The 17451-nt window shown below is 41.1% G+C and overlaps 1 protein-coding gene across 5 annotated transcripts in view; it reads right to left on the reverse strand.

Moving 5' to 3' along the window:
* The window catches only part of LOC101739972 (protein purity of essence), a 68456-nt gene that overhangs the window by 7129 nt on the left and 43876 nt on the right, over positions 1-17451 (reverse strand). For all 5 annotated transcript variants that reach the window (XM_062672431.1, XM_062672432.1, XM_062672433.1 and 2 more), the window contains 31 exons: positions 17150-17312; positions 16212-16403; positions 15363-15586; positions 15140-15284; positions 14864-15055; positions 14596-14770; positions 14344-14478; positions 14142-14241; positions 13424-13643; positions 12668-12861; positions 12020-12126; positions 11523-11683; positions 10886-11026; positions 10703-10803; positions 10507-10616; positions 10279-10409; positions 9840-10061; positions 9113-9262; positions 8555-8636; positions 8342-8479; positions 7883-8080; positions 7295-7485; positions 6591-6779; positions 6347-6515; positions 5659-5894; positions 4562-4682; positions 3804-4078; positions 3213-3347; positions 2757-2915; positions 988-1170; positions 43-191 (listed from right to left, as the gene is read on the reverse strand). In XM_062672431.1, the coding sequence (XP_062528415.1) occupies positions 43-191; positions 988-1170; positions 2757-2915; positions 3213-3347; positions 3804-4078; positions 4562-4682; positions 5659-5894; positions 6347-6515; positions 6591-6779; positions 7295-7485; positions 7883-8080; positions 8342-8479; positions 8555-8636; positions 9113-9262; positions 9840-10061; positions 10279-10409; positions 10507-10616; positions 10703-10803; positions 10886-11026; positions 11523-11683; positions 12020-12126; positions 12668-12861; positions 13424-13643; positions 14142-14241; positions 14344-14478; positions 14596-14770; positions 14864-15055; positions 15140-15284; positions 15363-15586; positions 16212-16403; positions 17150-17312 (5088 nt within the window). The remainder of the gene's footprint in view (positions 1-42; positions 192-987; positions 1171-2756; positions 2916-3212; positions 3348-3803; positions 4079-4561; positions 4683-5658; positions 5895-6346; positions 6516-6590; positions 6780-7294; positions 7486-7882; positions 8081-8341; positions 8480-8554; positions 8637-9112; positions 9263-9839; positions 10062-10278; positions 10410-10506; positions 10617-10702; positions 10804-10885; positions 11027-11522; positions 11684-12019; positions 12127-12667; positions 12862-13423; positions 13644-14141; positions 14242-14343; positions 14479-14595; positions 14771-14863; positions 15056-15139; positions 15285-15362; positions 15587-16211; positions 16404-17149; positions 17313-17451) is intronic.

Below are 17451 nucleotides of genomic sequence, written 5' to 3' on the forward strand. Positions count from 1 at the left end.
CTCCGCACATATATATGTAAGTAATTATGTATATATATTGACCTGGCTCGTGCGAGTCTAACGGCGGCCATGTGGCACTCCACGTGCACGATGTTGTAGTGGGAGACGGTGGTGTAGCCGAGCGTCTTGCGGGCGCGGGCTTCGTACTCGTCGATCGGGCAACGCTTCGTGAATGTGTAGATACCGAGCACCTATTAAATAATTTATTTAATATTCATCATAACTTGTCGTCATTGTCTAAGGGATGAAATATATGTACTCATATCAAATGACACACGAATACGCTGGTCCATATCACGTAGCCGGGCATCAAATTTTCTAATAAAATACGTACTGACCTGATAGTCTTGAAAATGTATTGCAATCAAGGAAGTTCATCGTTGTCAAAATAACAAAAAAAAATATTTGCGTAATTATTATACAATTGATACATAGTCTTCAAGTCTCAAGATGGGTTGTGGCATACATTTGATTTCGGCGACCACTAGACTAGATGGGTGGTGAGGTCGTTCACTCATAAAGAGCATATATTTTTTAGCTTTTATGTATTATCTATACCCGTTCTTTGCTTGAGTTTTACCATTTCATTCATGTGAAATTAAAAACAATCAAACTTTCAGAATGATCGACAAATCTGTATCAAATGATCGCTAATATGTATCAATTTTATGTATGTACGCATTTAAAGTGCAAACCTATTATTACTGGTGTTAGGGCCTATTGGGAGTCCGCACTGGTAGGTACCACCACTCTGCCTATTTCTGCCGTGAAGCATAATCCGTTTCGGTTTGAAAGGTGGGGCAGCTGTTGTAACTATATGGAGACCTTAGCACTCATATCTCAAGGTGGGTGGCGGCATTTACATTGTAGATGTCTATGGCTCCGGTAACCATATAACACTAGGTGGGCTGTAAGTTAGTCCACTCATATATGCAATAAAGAAAAAAAAACGGTCTGATCATAGAGAGCACGCATGTCGTCGGTTACCTTGGTGGGTTGGTACTTGTATCCCTCGCGACAGATGCAGCAGACGGCGCCCGCCTCCTCGGCGAGGTCGGCGACCTGCTGCGTGAGGGAGCAGTGCGCCGTGACCTGCCCGCGCTCGTTGCTGCGCATGCCCAGCGCGCCCAGCTGCCGCTCGCGAACCGCCATCGCCAACCGCTTCTTCTCCTGTGTTCATGCAATCATGTACATGTATCACCTTCGACAAAGCGGCACGACACGAGAACCCTCTCATCGTGGCCGCCGGTAACTACATTCCCGATCCTGCGGACAGAATGGAAAGCAGTCGACGTCGCCCAAAACACGCCATTTCGGATCCTCCCGATCCATTAACGGTGCTAAGTATAATAACCGGCAAACTTCTTGAGCATTTGTTGACGTAGTGGGGGTAAGTTTGCGCATGGTACACTCACGTGCAAAACCATTATTTACTCTGCGTCATAATGCTATTAAATTATTAAAATCAACATATGTATTTATTTATATATTTATTAGAACATCAACAAAACATATAGGTTAATAATTGTAATAATTTAATCTTGGGGTAAAATAGATATTCCTTCTATTAAGTCAAAACTAGAGCTGTTGCCAGGTCTTGGTTCAGTTAAAGCGAAGCTGGTATTTGTAATTTTTTTTTCGTTATCATAATCTTGACCATCATCATCATCACTGTTTTCATCACCCGAGTCGCTATCATCGTGATGAGTCGACATAGGGCTCATCGGCGTAGTTTACAACTCTGTCGATTCAGTCTTCTTTTTTGTCTATAATTAATTATTTTTTGAAGATATTCGATTCGTAGTAATCGAATGTTACTTTTTTCATTTACCAGCTTCCGATTATTTTCTGTTCTTTTTTTCCATCTGAAGCCTAGCTCTTTCATAATTCGTCGTAAGCTTCATTCCGAGCCATTAAAATTTATATCCTCTTTAAATTCTTCGAAGCCTTTCTACGGTACGGAGTTTCGCTGCTTGTTATGTAGTTATTATGATTACATCTTTTTATTACAGATTGAACGAAACTATCCATTCCGGTAACTTTCTTCTTCCCTGATCTTTTCTTACCCGGAGTCCGAAACACTGCGAGCAAGCCAGAGCCTTTAGCTTCGTTAATAATGCACCTAACAGTACTCACTGATGTTTTTGTTGCTTCCGAAGTCTGTTTTAATTTTTCCATATCATTCTTCCCCTGTTTTATAATGAAGCAATATACGTCGTACACAAATTTTCTACCCTTTCTTTTAAGTACTACACCAGTTTGTCACGGCATAGTGTATGTTTTATAAAAAATCAACAAACACTCAACAAATAGCAATGGCAACAAAGTCCACAAGCAATTATAACAAATAACTTAACGATTAATAACGATAGACTTTCCACTGTACGCAAGCGTACTTTTGGGAGCAAGCGGAATGAGGGCGCGGTGCGGGGCGCAAGGTTCGACTGATCTACCAATAACGCGCTCGATACGATTTCCCCTGCCGTCGCGCCTCACCCTCACCACCAAAGTGACCTAAAATTCGGTTCTGCGCAGCCAAGGTCATTTGCTCAAGAAGTTTGCCGATTACTATACCTACCACAAGCACCGGTCACCGTCCCCGTCGACGGGCTCAGTGGATCACGTTTTCCGATCCGGTGGTAGATTCTACGAAGCACTACGACGTCGACTCTTTACCATTCGGTCTACAGGATCGTCTATAAAAACAAAACCTAAAGCTAATCGAATATATACAAATCCCCTTGACAACCACAGACCTGTCTGGTGAATTCTCGGACTTGTTGTATTTTGGCTGCGCACTGCGGCTGAGACCGTAGCGCTTCGAGCAGGTTCTCGGCGAGGGATCCCACGTGTTCACCCGAAGACACTTGTTCCAGACGATGCACAATCGGAATAACTTTCTCGCATACCAGCATCTTGTACAACATACATAAACATACATAAACAAATTGTAATTATAACAGCTATAAACAGGCAAATAAGATAGATAAAGATAAAGAAAAATAAAAATAGATAAAGAATTTCTAGATTTATTAATGTTTGAAACGTAATTGAAATATTTAAATTACTAATATATTTTAAATTCAAAAAAACTTCCTGTTTATCTATTTAACATTACATTAAATTTTCTTTGTTTTAACTATACGAAAAGCATGTAAGGAAGTTTAATTCTCCATTGACCCAATCTAATAAACGTAATCAATGAAACTTACTTGAGTTGGTTCATGATCAGCAGCAAGTCCGGTGAGGAAGCGTAGTATATATTTGAGAGCGGGACGACTAATGAACTCTTTAAGATCGTCCGAATCAGAGCACACTAAGGTCGGCTTTACGCATGGAGCGTGTTTCTGGAAATGACAAATAATTACGTAATCTATATATATAAAAATGAATTGCTGTTCGTTAGTCTCGCTAAAACTCGAGAACGGCTAGACCGATTCGGCTAATTTTGGTCTTGAATTATTTGTGGAAGTCCAGAGAATGTTTAAAAGGTAGATATGTAAATATGAAAATGCTCGGAATTAAATAAAAAGTAACAATCTTGTTTTTTCTTTGATGTGTCCCCGTCGGACGGATTCGTTTGTTTGTTGTAAGTTTATTTTATACAAAAATTTAGGTATTTTATATATCGATTGCGGCACTACGAAGTCTGCCGGGTGAGCTAGTAAACAATAATTATTAAGAGTTATTTAAGCTTCTTTTCAACAGCATACCATATCTGGCTACCAGAGACAACAGTAGTTAGCAGCTGAGTACAACGGTAACCATAGATGATGTTTTTAAAGTAACAAAAAAAACCTTACCACAATATACTCGAGTGCATCACGAACAACCCCAAGCGATATGAGGTAGTCCTTCAGGGTGCCTCCGATCGAGTTCCGCTCAATGTTCGCGCAGAGCACACAGAACAGCTCCATACGGAATTCCTCCTCTGTCCATTGTTCAGAATCGAGTTTGTCGAAGTCCAGCACGGGTTTGAAGTGATCAACCAGCATAGCCATTTTGAGGTCATTGCCGTAGACGAGTGCGGCTAGGACACGAGTCAGATGTCCGAGGGCTACTGAATTGTTGCGTATTCCTAGAAAAAAAATTTTTGCTTTGGTGTGTGGACGAGCTCACAGCCCACCTGGTGTTAAGTGGTTACTGGTGCCCATAGGTATCTACAACATAAATGCACCACCCACCTTGAGATATATGTTCTAAGGTCTTAGTATAGTTACAACGGCTGCCCCACATAGACATAAAAATAGACAGGGTGGTGGTACCTACCCGTGCGAATTCACAAGAGGTCCTACCACCAGTAATTACGCAGTAATTTTTTGGGTTTCATTTTTATTACACGATGTTATTCCATCACCGTGGAAGTCAATCGTGAGCATTTATTAAGTACGTATTTCATTAGAAAAATTGGTACCCGCCTGCGGGATTCGAACACCGTTGCATCGCTAGATACAAATTCACCGAACGTCTTATCCTTGAGGCCACGACGACTTCAAAATTCACGGGTTAATCATATTTTTTTAGGCTAGTTTTATTTAGTTACGAATATATATTTATTTACCAGGGCATTCGGTGCAGTTGAGCAGTGCTTGCACATATTCGGGTCCGCCGAACGTGAGTGAGAATTGCAAGAACGACTCCAGACTTTCACTCGCGGCGACGGTTAAAATACGTTCCATAATCTGTTAAACGACAACCATTTGGTTACAACTTTTTAGGGCAAGATGGTTTATTTATTTTAAGGAGAAAGAATTGTTGCAGAATTTATCGGAGTATTTCATTTTAGTTGGTGAAAAGCTTTTTTCACTAAGTAAGTACAGTTTATTTTTTATTAATTTGAAGATTATAATTGATTCGATTGTAGATTTGAACAGAATTTGTGGTAGATGTTTGCTTTCAGTTTTGAATTCAATTGTTTTCGTATCCGATTTGGTAACATTAAATGTATAAAGTTTAAATTGTATTATTTAACTTTATTTTAATTATACTGCTACATTTATTTTATTTTTGCATAAAAACACAGTGATGCAGATGACTGAATCTATTATGAGCCTCTACAGATCAGTAGCAACGTTGTGAGTTTTGCTCTCTCGAAGAAATCACTTCTTTCAGTATGAATTAAAAAGATTATACTTTTAGGCTCCCCGCGCACTAGGCAGCCTGGCTGCGACCGAAATATTTGAGCAGCCAGTTATAGCAGCCAATCGACGCCAATTTATGATTTTTTCATTGAGCGATTTGGACTTTATCTTGTAAAAAACGCAAAGCAAAGAAAATACACTAAATTATCCTTTTTTTCTAGAACGCCATTCAAAAGGCTTATTCTATAACTATTTTAAAGAAGTTTATACATACCCAGACCGGGTTTTTTTTAAATACAAGAGATTGTACAAGCATGCTGTGTCATAACTAACATATGGCAAAACGAATATGCATTGGCGGGGACTGAAAGCAGCCACATACATTCGCCAACACTCGCTCTGGCTGCCGTGCAACAGGCGCGTTGTATTGGCTGCCGCAGCCAAGAGTTCCGGGCTGCTTATGTGCGCGGGGAGTCGTAATGTAATAATGAATATCGATAAAAATAACGATGGCATTTCATACACGAGCTCCAGCTATTGTTTTATCAGTAAAGAATCATTAGTAAAACTCTGATACCTCTAGCAGCTGATAAACGAGTGGCGCCCGCGGCAGATCCTTCTCGTCGATGGCGGCGAGGTGCAGCGCGTGCAGCAGGACGGGCAGCGCTCGCGTGTGCGCCCGCGTCAGCACCCGCACGCAGCGCCGCACGCGCGCGCACAGCGCCACCAGCCGCAGCAGCGTGCCGCACAGCCCGCGCGCCGCGCCCACGCGACTGATGGCCGACAGCCGCTCCAACATTACCTCGAGTCCGCCTGCGCATGACATCAGTCATAATAAATCCAAACAAAAAAACAATACAAGTGTACAATTCACACGTGGTAGAAGTGAATCTTTCAAATTAAAATACAATTATCCTAAATGTCTAAGTATATTTAACATTTTGTCATTAGTAAATGGTAGTTTTCCAATTACAGCACAAGAGCGCATTATGCGGCATAATGCTCACCTAAGCTTCAGCATAATTCGGGATTGTGCGTCACTTCGTTCTATCTCATTCTCTCGCCGGCTGAATTCTATACATTTATGTGTTTGTGTCTCTATGGACTTATTTTTTCGTTTCATCGAGTTTAAGATCACAACGATTCTAAAGAAGTTTCACTTCAACAACAAAAATCATTTGAATAATTACGTTACTTTGTATTTCTCGACATTTAAGGCCTTCAAATAAAATATATTAAAAAGTAATTCCGCAATTAATACATACCGCAATCCGCCAAGACGTTGGCCATGCGGTACAACTGTTCATCGTCGACTGCTTCCGCATTGGTTTGGCTAAGCGTCTCGACAAATTCTTCGGTAGCGTCACCGAGCAAACCTCTCATTCGGTACACAACTCTCATCGCGTCCACACCTTCGCCAGAGGTGCACCATACCTATGAGTTTATTTATCACATTTACCAAAATCATAGTAGATATTTGAATTTAAGCTTTACATGTTTACTATTTACCTTCTTGTAGACGTCCTTGACTGGTAGATCGAGGGACATGATCTTATTACAGACAAGCAATTCCATTCCGTTGTCGTCTTCCAGCAAAGCTACCAACTCACAGTCGGTGCAAATTTTGTTCTTTACATCACGCATCAATGGTCCCATGCCCGGTTCGAGAGAAGAATACGGATTTCCTAACATTCGACCCTGCAGACAGCAAACAAGCAATGTATAGTATACTGTAGAACGTTATATATCGTCTTTTCGCATTAAAAGTGTAAAATTTCCAGAAATATTCGAAATTAAGTTAATATGCGGTATCATTTGGTATCACCAGTATTTTTCTCATAAATACTGTCAAAAGAGCCTAGTTTAGTTTTTTTTTTTTTTTTTTTTTTTAGTTTCCCTATTCTAAGGAAAGAAGACCTAGGAAGTGGGCGTTTTTAATATTTTGAGTCGTGATTTCTAATTCTATATTTTTACTACTATTAACAAAATTAATACATAATTTTATCTTACTTTAAAAGACAAATAATGTAACTGGTAAAAAATAAAAAATAAATGTTGCAAAGATGATTAATATTAAATATATCACATGTTAAGCCTTTAAAACAATCTCCTGTAAAATTAGTAAGATTTGAGATTATACATTTTTAATGCGAGAAGACGACATAGGATATAATAATGGGCAAAGTATTGATAGATTAAGTGTATTCATTCACCTGCAAAAAGTCCTCTTGTTGTGGATCTTTCTCAAGTGTGAGGAAGAACTCTCCGATCTCGTTCTCTTCCGGGTAGATGATGGAGCAGAGACGTTCGAAAATAAAGACAGGGGTGCGGTAATCGTGCAACGGATACTTCTTTACTGTTTCTATACAGACGGCCATAAACTCTGCTGTTTCTGCTTCAGTTCCTGTTTAAAAATATTTAATATACTATTACCGAGTCCAGGCAACACCCGACCGGGAACCAGCGCTACGCTATAAAAACGAGCCCTCGCTACGCCTTCATCAAATTTCGTTTTACTGGTGGTAGGACCTCTTGTGAGTCCGCGCGGGTGGGTACCACCACCTTGCCTATTTCTGCCGTGAAGCAGTAATGCGCTTCGGTTTCAAGGATGGGGCAGTCGTTGTAACTATACTTGATACCTTAGAACTCATATCTCAAGGTGGATGGCGCATTTACTTTGTAGATGTCTATGGGCTCCAGTAACCACTTAACAACACCAGGTGAGTTGTGAGCTCGGCCACCCATCTAAGCAATAAAAAAAAACTTTGACAGGTGGAGGGGGAGGAGACGGGCCAACTCACCCGTAGTCATCTCCTCGAGCAGTTCGAGTAGTTTTTCTTGCGTGTCGTCGGTGAGGCGCGTGCGCTGCACGACCAGGCGCCGCAGCGACAGGTAGCCGCCCAGCACGGCGCCCACCAGTCTGCCCTTGTACGTGCGTCGGGCGCCGCCGTCCTCGAGGAACATCGCCAATAGCTCCGTCAGACGCTTCAAGGCGTAACCTGCACAAAACAAATGCGTGAATCTCAACATCATAAATCCCTTTTTCATTCAAATTCGGTCCTTTTTATTCCTTTTTCTTCTACACTACAATTTTTACATAAGTTATTTGAATAAATATTATCCTTTAGTACATTTTTAGCTCAATTGAATTTGGACAAAATATTTTAATAATTTAAATGCCGAGTCTGGGTCTCACTCATATCACTACGTAAACTATGAGATATTCTTCGCGTCAGACAATATACTAACTATAACGGTACCTTGAGCCAGATCAGAAGTTAATGTTGTCTCTTCAAGACGATGCAACTGTTCAATCTCCTTGGTCATTAGATCAGCTATTTGTTGCAGCACACCACGCAACGCGAGGAACTGCTTCCACGGCGCTTCAGAAGCTAAAGCTGAATGAACAATTGAGTTTTAGTTGTTATATTATTTTACTAAAAAATCACGGATTCAAAAGAAATAAAACTTACTTTGATATAGTTGTAAAAACTGTTCACTGGCTTCTCCGGCGTCACCGACTTGAGGTAGAAAACTGGTCAGAAGTATCAGTACCTAGGATGTTTTGTTGCTTGTTTTAATAAAATTTAACTCTTCTAAAATATCCACGATATTATTTATTCACCCTTTGAGCGCGAACCATCGACAGATCGATTTTCTATTAAAGCGTATAATGTGCGGGGCGTCGGAATATCGATTATTGTGCAGTTTGATTTTAGGTATTAGATATCGACCTGTACGGACGTGTCTTAGCACCCGCATTTATAACGTTATTAAATATTTATAAATAACCATTTAAAATTATTTTGCTGTGAATTTAGCATTAATTTTTGTACTTTCTTAATGTTAGTTTTTTATCAGATCTTTTTTTCAAAAATACTTTAGCAATTTTTGCATTTTAAATAAAAATAAGCACAGAACTAAAAGGATTAATATAATCGAACAAAATCAACACAAACATGGACATTGTATGACAAATATATTTAATGTTAACTTTTACTTCTGTCTCCCGATGTAAAATATCAACTTACTGCCTTAGTTCTGTCGTAAGAGTCACACAGCGACTTGACCATCTGACACGCCGTGTCTCGGGCGATACGGGAGCTGGGATCGAACATCACCGGACGAAGCCAGCCGCCGTCGTCCAGCGAGAGCGGACGCATGCCGTGAGATAACAGCATCTGTGACAATCATATTAATGAAATTAATACTGAGGCTGTGTTTCATTTGTTTGTTATACCATGATGATATTATTTTGTCATTTGACAATTTGTAGGTTATTTGTTATTTTGCATAAATTTTAGATACGACATACACATTTTTATTATCATATAGAATAATATAGGTTGTTTCCACGCATTCCTTTATCAGTATTAGCGGAAGAAGTGAAAGCTCATAATGGCTTACTTTTGAGATATTGAATCTATTATACAATTCCTGAAAATGTTTTTCTTATAATGTAAACTATGTGACAGATAAAACACCCACATTTTTTGAGTCTATTGTGTTAGACATCTCATATCTATATCATATATAATTATATCTCAAAAGTTGCATTTGTAAATTTCTATATATATACTACATGATAATATCGCTTTGTTTTTACAATGCGATACGACTTTACATTTAATTTAAATAGATATTGATAGTCATTAAACTATTGGAAGCATAATTGGTTCTCCATATAGAACTAAATCTTAAATTAGTTCGATATTTAACTTAAAGAGTAAATTCGAGTACACGATTGTTGTTGTTTACCTTCTCCCTCCACTTGCCGACGTATTTGTGCGCGAGATGCAGGTCCCGCGGCGGGAGGGGCGGCGCGGCGGGGGCGGCGGGCGCGGCGCGGCACGACACCAGGCGGCGCCACTCGGCGTGCGGCACGTCGCCCGCCAGCCACGCCGCCAGGTCCACCACCACGTTGCCCACGGACGTGGAGAACGCCGTCGCAGACATGTTGTTCGGGGCCGGACTCTGTTCCTTTAAAAGTAATTACGTTATAGAGCGGTGAAAATATTTTTGTATTATTAAAAAAACATGTCAATAGAAGACCCAGTTCTCTATATTCCAAAATATTACAATAATAAATATTATCAAAAACTTATACTCGACAAGCCGAGAAATAGGCTGCCTCAATATTGATTTAATGTAGAAATATAGATATTTAATGTAAATTAAGTGCGTTTTAGTTATACACCTTGGCATTCCCGTCCTTGGGTTGTTCTCCCTCGACGGGTGTAGCGGACGCGGCCGGCGCGATCGGCGCCATGAGCTCCTGCATGTAGCGGAGACAGGGCAACGCCACTTGTTGCAATGCGTATTGATGAGCTGTTAATCAAATACATTTTTGTATCAAATCCTTCGTAAGTCAAAATAGTTTTTATGTAAAATAATTTATAATAATGTTTTGCGTGCAATAACTTACAGTTAGGGGACGATGTATTAATTCCTGGGATATCAGCTAAGGCTTCAGGTTTTAGCAAAGAGCTCGCTGCGGGTGGTATCCCAGTTACTTCAGTGAGATGGGGGCAGCACCTGTAAAATTTACAACATGAACAAAATTTCATTACGAAACTTTGTAAATGACATTTTTCAATGTCAGAACACTACTGTGTACTTACCACACCCAAAGTTTGACTGTGCAGCGAAGTCTAACTTCCCAGCACTCGACAGAATCGTGAACTTTGACAAGCGAGCCCAGAAGGACGACCAAGGGACGTACCTATAAATAAGCAATTAATTTAATAGTAAAATGATGTTTACATACTGTAATTTACATTCTGCGCGCTGTGTTGTTATCTCACCGAATTGTTGTGATCCTGAGAGGCGGCGTGTCCCATGAGCGACAAAGTGATTCTCTGAGTCAGCAGATTACATAGTTGTTCGGTTGCAGGCAAGTTATCGCGCGTAACTAGGCATATCAACGCACGGACTTCTTCTTGACACTACAAACAGGAAATATTAATCTATACTAATATTATAGAGAGGAAAGATGTTTGTTTTTTTGTTTGTATTGAATAGGCTCCGAAACTACTGAACTGATTTGAAAAATTATTTCACTGTTGGAAGCTACACTATTCCCGAGTGACATAGGCTATAATCTTTTTTGAAAAAATTAGTAATCCTTACTAAAACTCCAATAATGTAACCCAAGATGTAAAAAAATTATCTAAAATATATCGCGTGCCCTGCGAAAACTATTGATAATAGAATAAAATAATGTACTACGACTTTGTAGAACACATTATTATTTACAAAAAGTGTCGCGACAGCATATTTCTAAATATTATAGTCATGCCGCAATAAGTGTTCTTTTATTTAAAAAAAATAAAACAACATCAAATATCGTTGAAATTTTTGTTAAAGAGCCGGAGCGTGCCGCTTGTTTTCAATACAAATAGCAAATAATATGGCGGTGTTGGTTCCGGTGCACGTATGTACCTGCGGGGTCCCTCGGTGCAGGTTGTGCTGTACGAGTTCCTGCACTAGGCCGAAGCGACACAAGCGGTCCCGGTGCTCGGCTTGCGAGGCGAGCGCGCGCAGCAATGTAAGGCAATGTTCCGCCGAGGCCAGGGAGCAACCGTAACATCCGCCACCAGATTCTGTAAGCAACATCATAATACATAAGTTTATCTGGAAGATGAATATCGTATAGAATTTTTTTTTTACTTGGATGGTAGGACGACCTCAAGGCCCACGTGGTGTGAAGTGGTTGGTTACCCACAGACATCTACAACGTAACCATCCACCTGGAAATATGAGTTCTAAGGTCTCAGTATAGTTACAACGACTGCCCCACCATTCAAACCGAAACGCATTACTGCTTCACGGCAGAAATAGGCAGGGTGGTGGTACCTACCCGCGCGGACTCGCAAGAGGTCCTACCACCAGTAAAAAGACGTTTATTTAAAAAAAATTTGATAAACTTTTGAAATTACCTTTAGTGAAGTCGCCGTCATAGTTCTGCACAAGACCGGCGTACACGGGCAAGGTTTCTCCGTTCATTTGTTCACTCTGAGATCGGTCATAAGTCACTAACTCTTTCCTGTAGCAAGATAGTCATTAGAAGTCACAATTGCATTATCAACAAAAAATATTATAATACCAAAATTTAAGGCTTCGTCAAACAGAACGCGTCAGAGCGCTAAACTGACGCCGCGCTATGACGTCGAGATGTGTTGTATTACTATGGTAACATACCGTCAAACAGAGCCCCAGCGCTATAAGTACGCAGCGCTCTGTCGCGGCGTTAGGACGCTTTGACGTCAGGCGTCGTAATTTTGTACAAATTTTATTTTAGCGTCCGAGTGAATGTGTATTAAAATACTAGATAATGCCCGAAAAAATGATATAAATTGTTAGAAAATACCCATGCTTATACAATGCCACATCTGAATCACTCGATTTCTTAATACTTTTAAATTTTCACACTGCTATCGAAAGGCACTATGTTTTGGCGAATGCGTTGCGTCAAGGAGCGTTGGACTCATCTAGTCGATTTGTGTGACATGAAAAGAGCGCGACGTTAAGTGCGCGGCGCTAAGTATGCGTTCTGTTTGACGAAGGCTTTACGTCAACTCATATACCTGCAAGCTAGCACCTTCTGGATGATCTTGGACAAATCCTCGAAATGTCCCTTGCTATCCACACAATACTTATGCGCGAGGGTCTGTATGACGCGATTGATTTGAGCCCCACTGAATGCTGTAGTACTTGAATTGCTGTTCTCGTCGCCTGTGCGACTCTCCAGGCGATGTTCGGTTATCTTGTGTAAAAGAGACTGAAAACAAAACATTATTAGAAATCTTAATAACGCCGTATGTATTGTTCTATCAAAACAATAATACCAATCGTTAAATATGTTGTAGGTCGGCCTTGCCAGAATATACCATAATGCTGTCGTTTTCTACCGCTGAGAAACTCTGTATTTGTACCAATGTAATTGAGACTTTAATCTGATGTCTTATGGTGGGCAAGAGCATTCACGCTGTGTATTTATGGGATCTAATCACTGCCGAAAATTGAATACTCCACTTCACTCCAATTATATTATTAGTAAAATATATTTAAACTAGTTTTTGCCCGCGACTCCGTCCGCGTGGAATAGTTACTTTGGAATAACGCTAAATTTTACCCCCACTTCATTTACGTAGAAAGTGAAAATATTTTTGAATTATAGAATGTTAAGGAGCTATTTAAGCCCCTATTTTGAAACATTCTTTATTGGTGCTCCTCTTGCGTTGGCCTTAGCACGTCTCGACTCGAATAATTTAGGGCAGGGAGCATATAACATTAATTTTTTACTTATTTAAGAATATAAAGTAGCTCAAACAGATTCTTACTTCAAGTACGGGCTTATTAGAGACGAGTTGTCGATACACCCTATCGGCTTTATCGAGCAGAGCGCCGATGGTCTGCACCATCTTCTTGCGCTCCTCGTCGTTCTCGATGGTGTCGACGGCGCAGCACGGTCGCGCCGTCAGCGTGTAGTCGAACTTCGCGTACTTGCAGAACCCGCACGCGTGACACAGGAACGGATCTTTTTCGTCGTAGTTTATAGCTCTGAACGTAAAGGTACTTGTTAAAAAAAATTGTAAATAAAATCATCGTCGTCGAGATTCGTCGTGGCCTAAGAGATAAGACGTTCAGTGCGTTCGTGTTGAGCGACGCACCGGTGTTCGAATCCCAGAGGGGTACCAATTTTTCTAATGAAATACGTACTCCACAAATGTTCACTATTGACTTCCACAATGAAGAAATAACATCGTGTAATAAAAATCAAACTCGCAAAATTATAATTTGTGTAATTACTGGCGGTAGGACCTCTTATGAGACCGCGCGGGTAGGTACCACCACCCTGCCTATTTCTGCCGTGAAGCAGTAATGCGTTTCGGTTTGAAGGATGGGACAGCCGTTGTAACTATACTTTAGACCTTAGAACTCATATCTCAAGGTGGGTGCCGAATTTACGCTTCACCACTTAACACCAGGTGAGCTCGTCCACCAATCTAAGCAATAAAAATAAAATAAAAAAAATAACATATAAATTTGTACACGCACCGACACTTGTGGCATTGGAAGACATTTTCACCGCAGTTACCACATACGCCAGGGTTTGCAGGCACAGATTGGGAACAACGTGGGCACTGTAGTGATTCTCCTAAAACAATTTCATAAGATTTAATGAAACAAAAACAAAAGTTTTTAAGCAATTCAATCCAAATAACAAAAATTTCGTAACAAAATTAATTTAAAAAACTACCGGTAGCCTGTTGGTTCTCATAGAAATCGGCATACTCCATCATTAGGTTACATGCCACTATTGGCAAAGGGAAATCGACACGAACTTCCGTCTGGCCGGACTGTAGTTGAACGCGTTTAGCTTTATGCCACATTCCTGAAAAATAAAAATGTCAAGTTGATAAACTGAACATGGGTTTATGAATTAACAAAAATATTAAAAAAATTATGATTCTTTTACGTTATTTCACTCAATATGTTGATTTTTACTCACCGGGTCTATTTTTAAGTTCCTGCACAGCCTGAACGGTGCGGTTATTGTAGTAGAAATTAATCGTTCGGACCATCTTGCTGCGTTTGATATCGCCGATGCGAAGACTGATACGACTGATCATGTGACTGTTCACCAACTTCACGATTTGTGTCGTAGTTGTGAACTTTGAATCAATCTGTTGACATTTTTTTATTAGATATTTTGACATAACATATTTGATGAACACATCTTTAGGATTACATACTTAGGAATTTTAGAGAATACTCACTTTTATAGTCGGAAGTTTGATGGTAGTCATAGGAACTTCAGGGTTGTTGCATACAAGACACGGCTCAGACTCCAAGTAGTACCCATCAAGCTCTACATAGGAGCTTAATGCCGCATACAGCGCTGCATTGCCGTGAGAAGATAGTAGCTGGTTCTGTTTCCTGAGGAGTTCCACTGCACTAGCTACGAAGCTCTGCAATTCGAAGTTTGAAATAATTAAAAAATTCAATTAAACTCATTTGTTTGTGTTTTTTGTTATTGAAGTAAGATTAATCACCTCTGTCTCAATGTTTGGTGTCTTCAGAGTGAAATATCCGAGTAGGTCAACAAACTGAGCTGCTTTCCGGCCGTACTGCGGCAGGGTCGGCCAGAGACCCCACATCATCGACACAAGCGAGGCTTGTTCGGACTGTGAAGAGTTGCTGAAACATACCAAAGTCATTAAATTATCCTGACAATAATAATTGTTACCAAAAAAATTATTACAAAACTACACTTACTTGTATATGGCAAGGAGCAACCCGTGTGCTTGCCAACGCACAGACGTCGAATTAGTCTCCAGAAGGAATGCTTTCACAAACATTTTGAGTTCGTCTTGGTTGACTTGTTTCAATATTTGTTGGACGAGCGGCCCAACTTTCTGCTCTTGGAACTTGGAACCGTCGGAAGTGTAACTATCGTTTTCGGCACTGCGTTCACGCTCGGGCCAATCAGTTCCAGCTTGCTGTAATTTGTTTTACACGAGGAATATACTACATTGCAAAGATTTTACTATCATTATTCAACTTAGTAAATTGACGAGCTCAAGGGATTCAGCACGACGGAGTTACGCAGTTTTTAGCGGATTTACCATGATATCACTACAGACATTATACACTAAATAAAAATGTAACACGTATGTCACTGTTCCAATTCCAATGGATAGACCTTTCCATAAACCGAAACCATAATACTAGATTTTTTTCCTACCTGAGCTGATAGTCTTCAGAGGCTATTTCAGCGTAACCTTAACTAGTAGGTGAGCTCACGGGGCTCAAACCGGAGTGATGCTAACATTGACCCTAGCAAGAGCAGTGCTTCGCAGAATCTACCACCGGATCGGAAACGCGACCCACTGAGAAGATCCAGCGAGAAACTATGTGTGTCTATGGGTTAATTCGCGCGTCGAGCCCTTCATCGCAGGCGACGGGTTCGACGAGAACGTTGACCGGTGTGTCCCCCGTCGGACGGATTCCTTTTGTTTGTTTTAAGTTTATTTTATACAAAAGTTTAGGTATTTAATTTATCGACTGAGGCACTACGAAGTCTGCCGGGTCGGCTAGTATGTAGATAAATGGGGTGACGTGTACCTTGTTGTCCTGCTTGGGCGTGGCGGAGGCGGGCGCGCAGAGTGCGGCCTGCAGCAGCTGCAGCACGGTGGGCGCCACGTGCGGGTGCAGGCGCCGCGCCACCGCCACCAGCCAGCCCAGCGCCTCCGGCCGCTCCGACAGGCACGTGTGCTGCCAGTTGCCAGTGCGCACGCTCACTATCTCCGCACACGCCTAAACATTTACGCAATACAATTATTCCATCGATCATGATTTGTATAAAACAGCATACCAATTAGAACGCAGACAGGTGCGCCAAGTGATGAATTAGCAGATTTTTTTATGTATAACGACTAATGGTTGATTATCCACTCGCCATTATTACACATACAATATTTGATAAAGATTAAAAGACCCACCGGCCGGCCACCAAACCGTTGGTCAGATCAGATAACTGCGCTCACTGGACTCTCTGTTGTGACCACTCTGAGAGAAGCCGAAAACCGAACGAAATGGTACAAATGATACAAAGAGCCACGAAGGGCTTTCAGGGACACGACCTTCAGCAATGAAGTATGCGACTAAGAAGAAGATGCATTCTTATCAAGCTTGCACATTGTAAGAATTGTACTCGTGTATAATGAGCGGTTTGATTTATGACGTGTAAAATGATTTTACACGTAATTCATTTCCCGTTCTCACTCATCAATACTTCAATTTATTTATGAGAGGACAAGCTCACAGCTCACCTGTTGTTGAATGGTTGCTAGAGCCCTTAGACATCACAACCTAAAACCGTCCGTCCACTCACCTTGCGTTTAAGGGTCGTTCAACGCTTCAAACTAGGATGCATGTTTCATGGCAGACATGGGCTAGATAGTGGTATTTATTCGTGCGGACTCACAGTATGCCCTAACACCAGCTTGTAATGTTATTGATATATCTAGTCAGATTTCCAGGTTACGTATAGCGGCTCACACCTTCAGATGGTCCATGAGCTGCACGAGCTTGTCGTAGGCGGTGTCGGTGGCGAGCAGCGCGCGCGCGGCGCTGAGGTGCGCGTCCAGTGCGTGCACGTCGCGCAGCTGCCGGTACCGCTCGCGGGTGCCGCACAGTAGCAGCAGTAGTTTGCGAACTTGCTTCCTATATTGGACATATCAAAATCTATGGCTCAGCCAGGAGGGGTGGAATTCGCTAACAGCTGCTTGAGCGCCTCCAAAGGAGACCTAACAGCTTAAAAACAATCACACGTGCAAAATAATACGATTAATACACGTAAATA

This window comes from Bombyx mori, chromosome 15 (genome assembly GCF_030269925.1).
Source record: "Bombyx mori chromosome 15, ASM3026992v2".
NCBI lineage: Eukaryota > Metazoa > Arthropoda > Insecta > Lepidoptera > Bombycidae > Bombyx > Bombyx mori.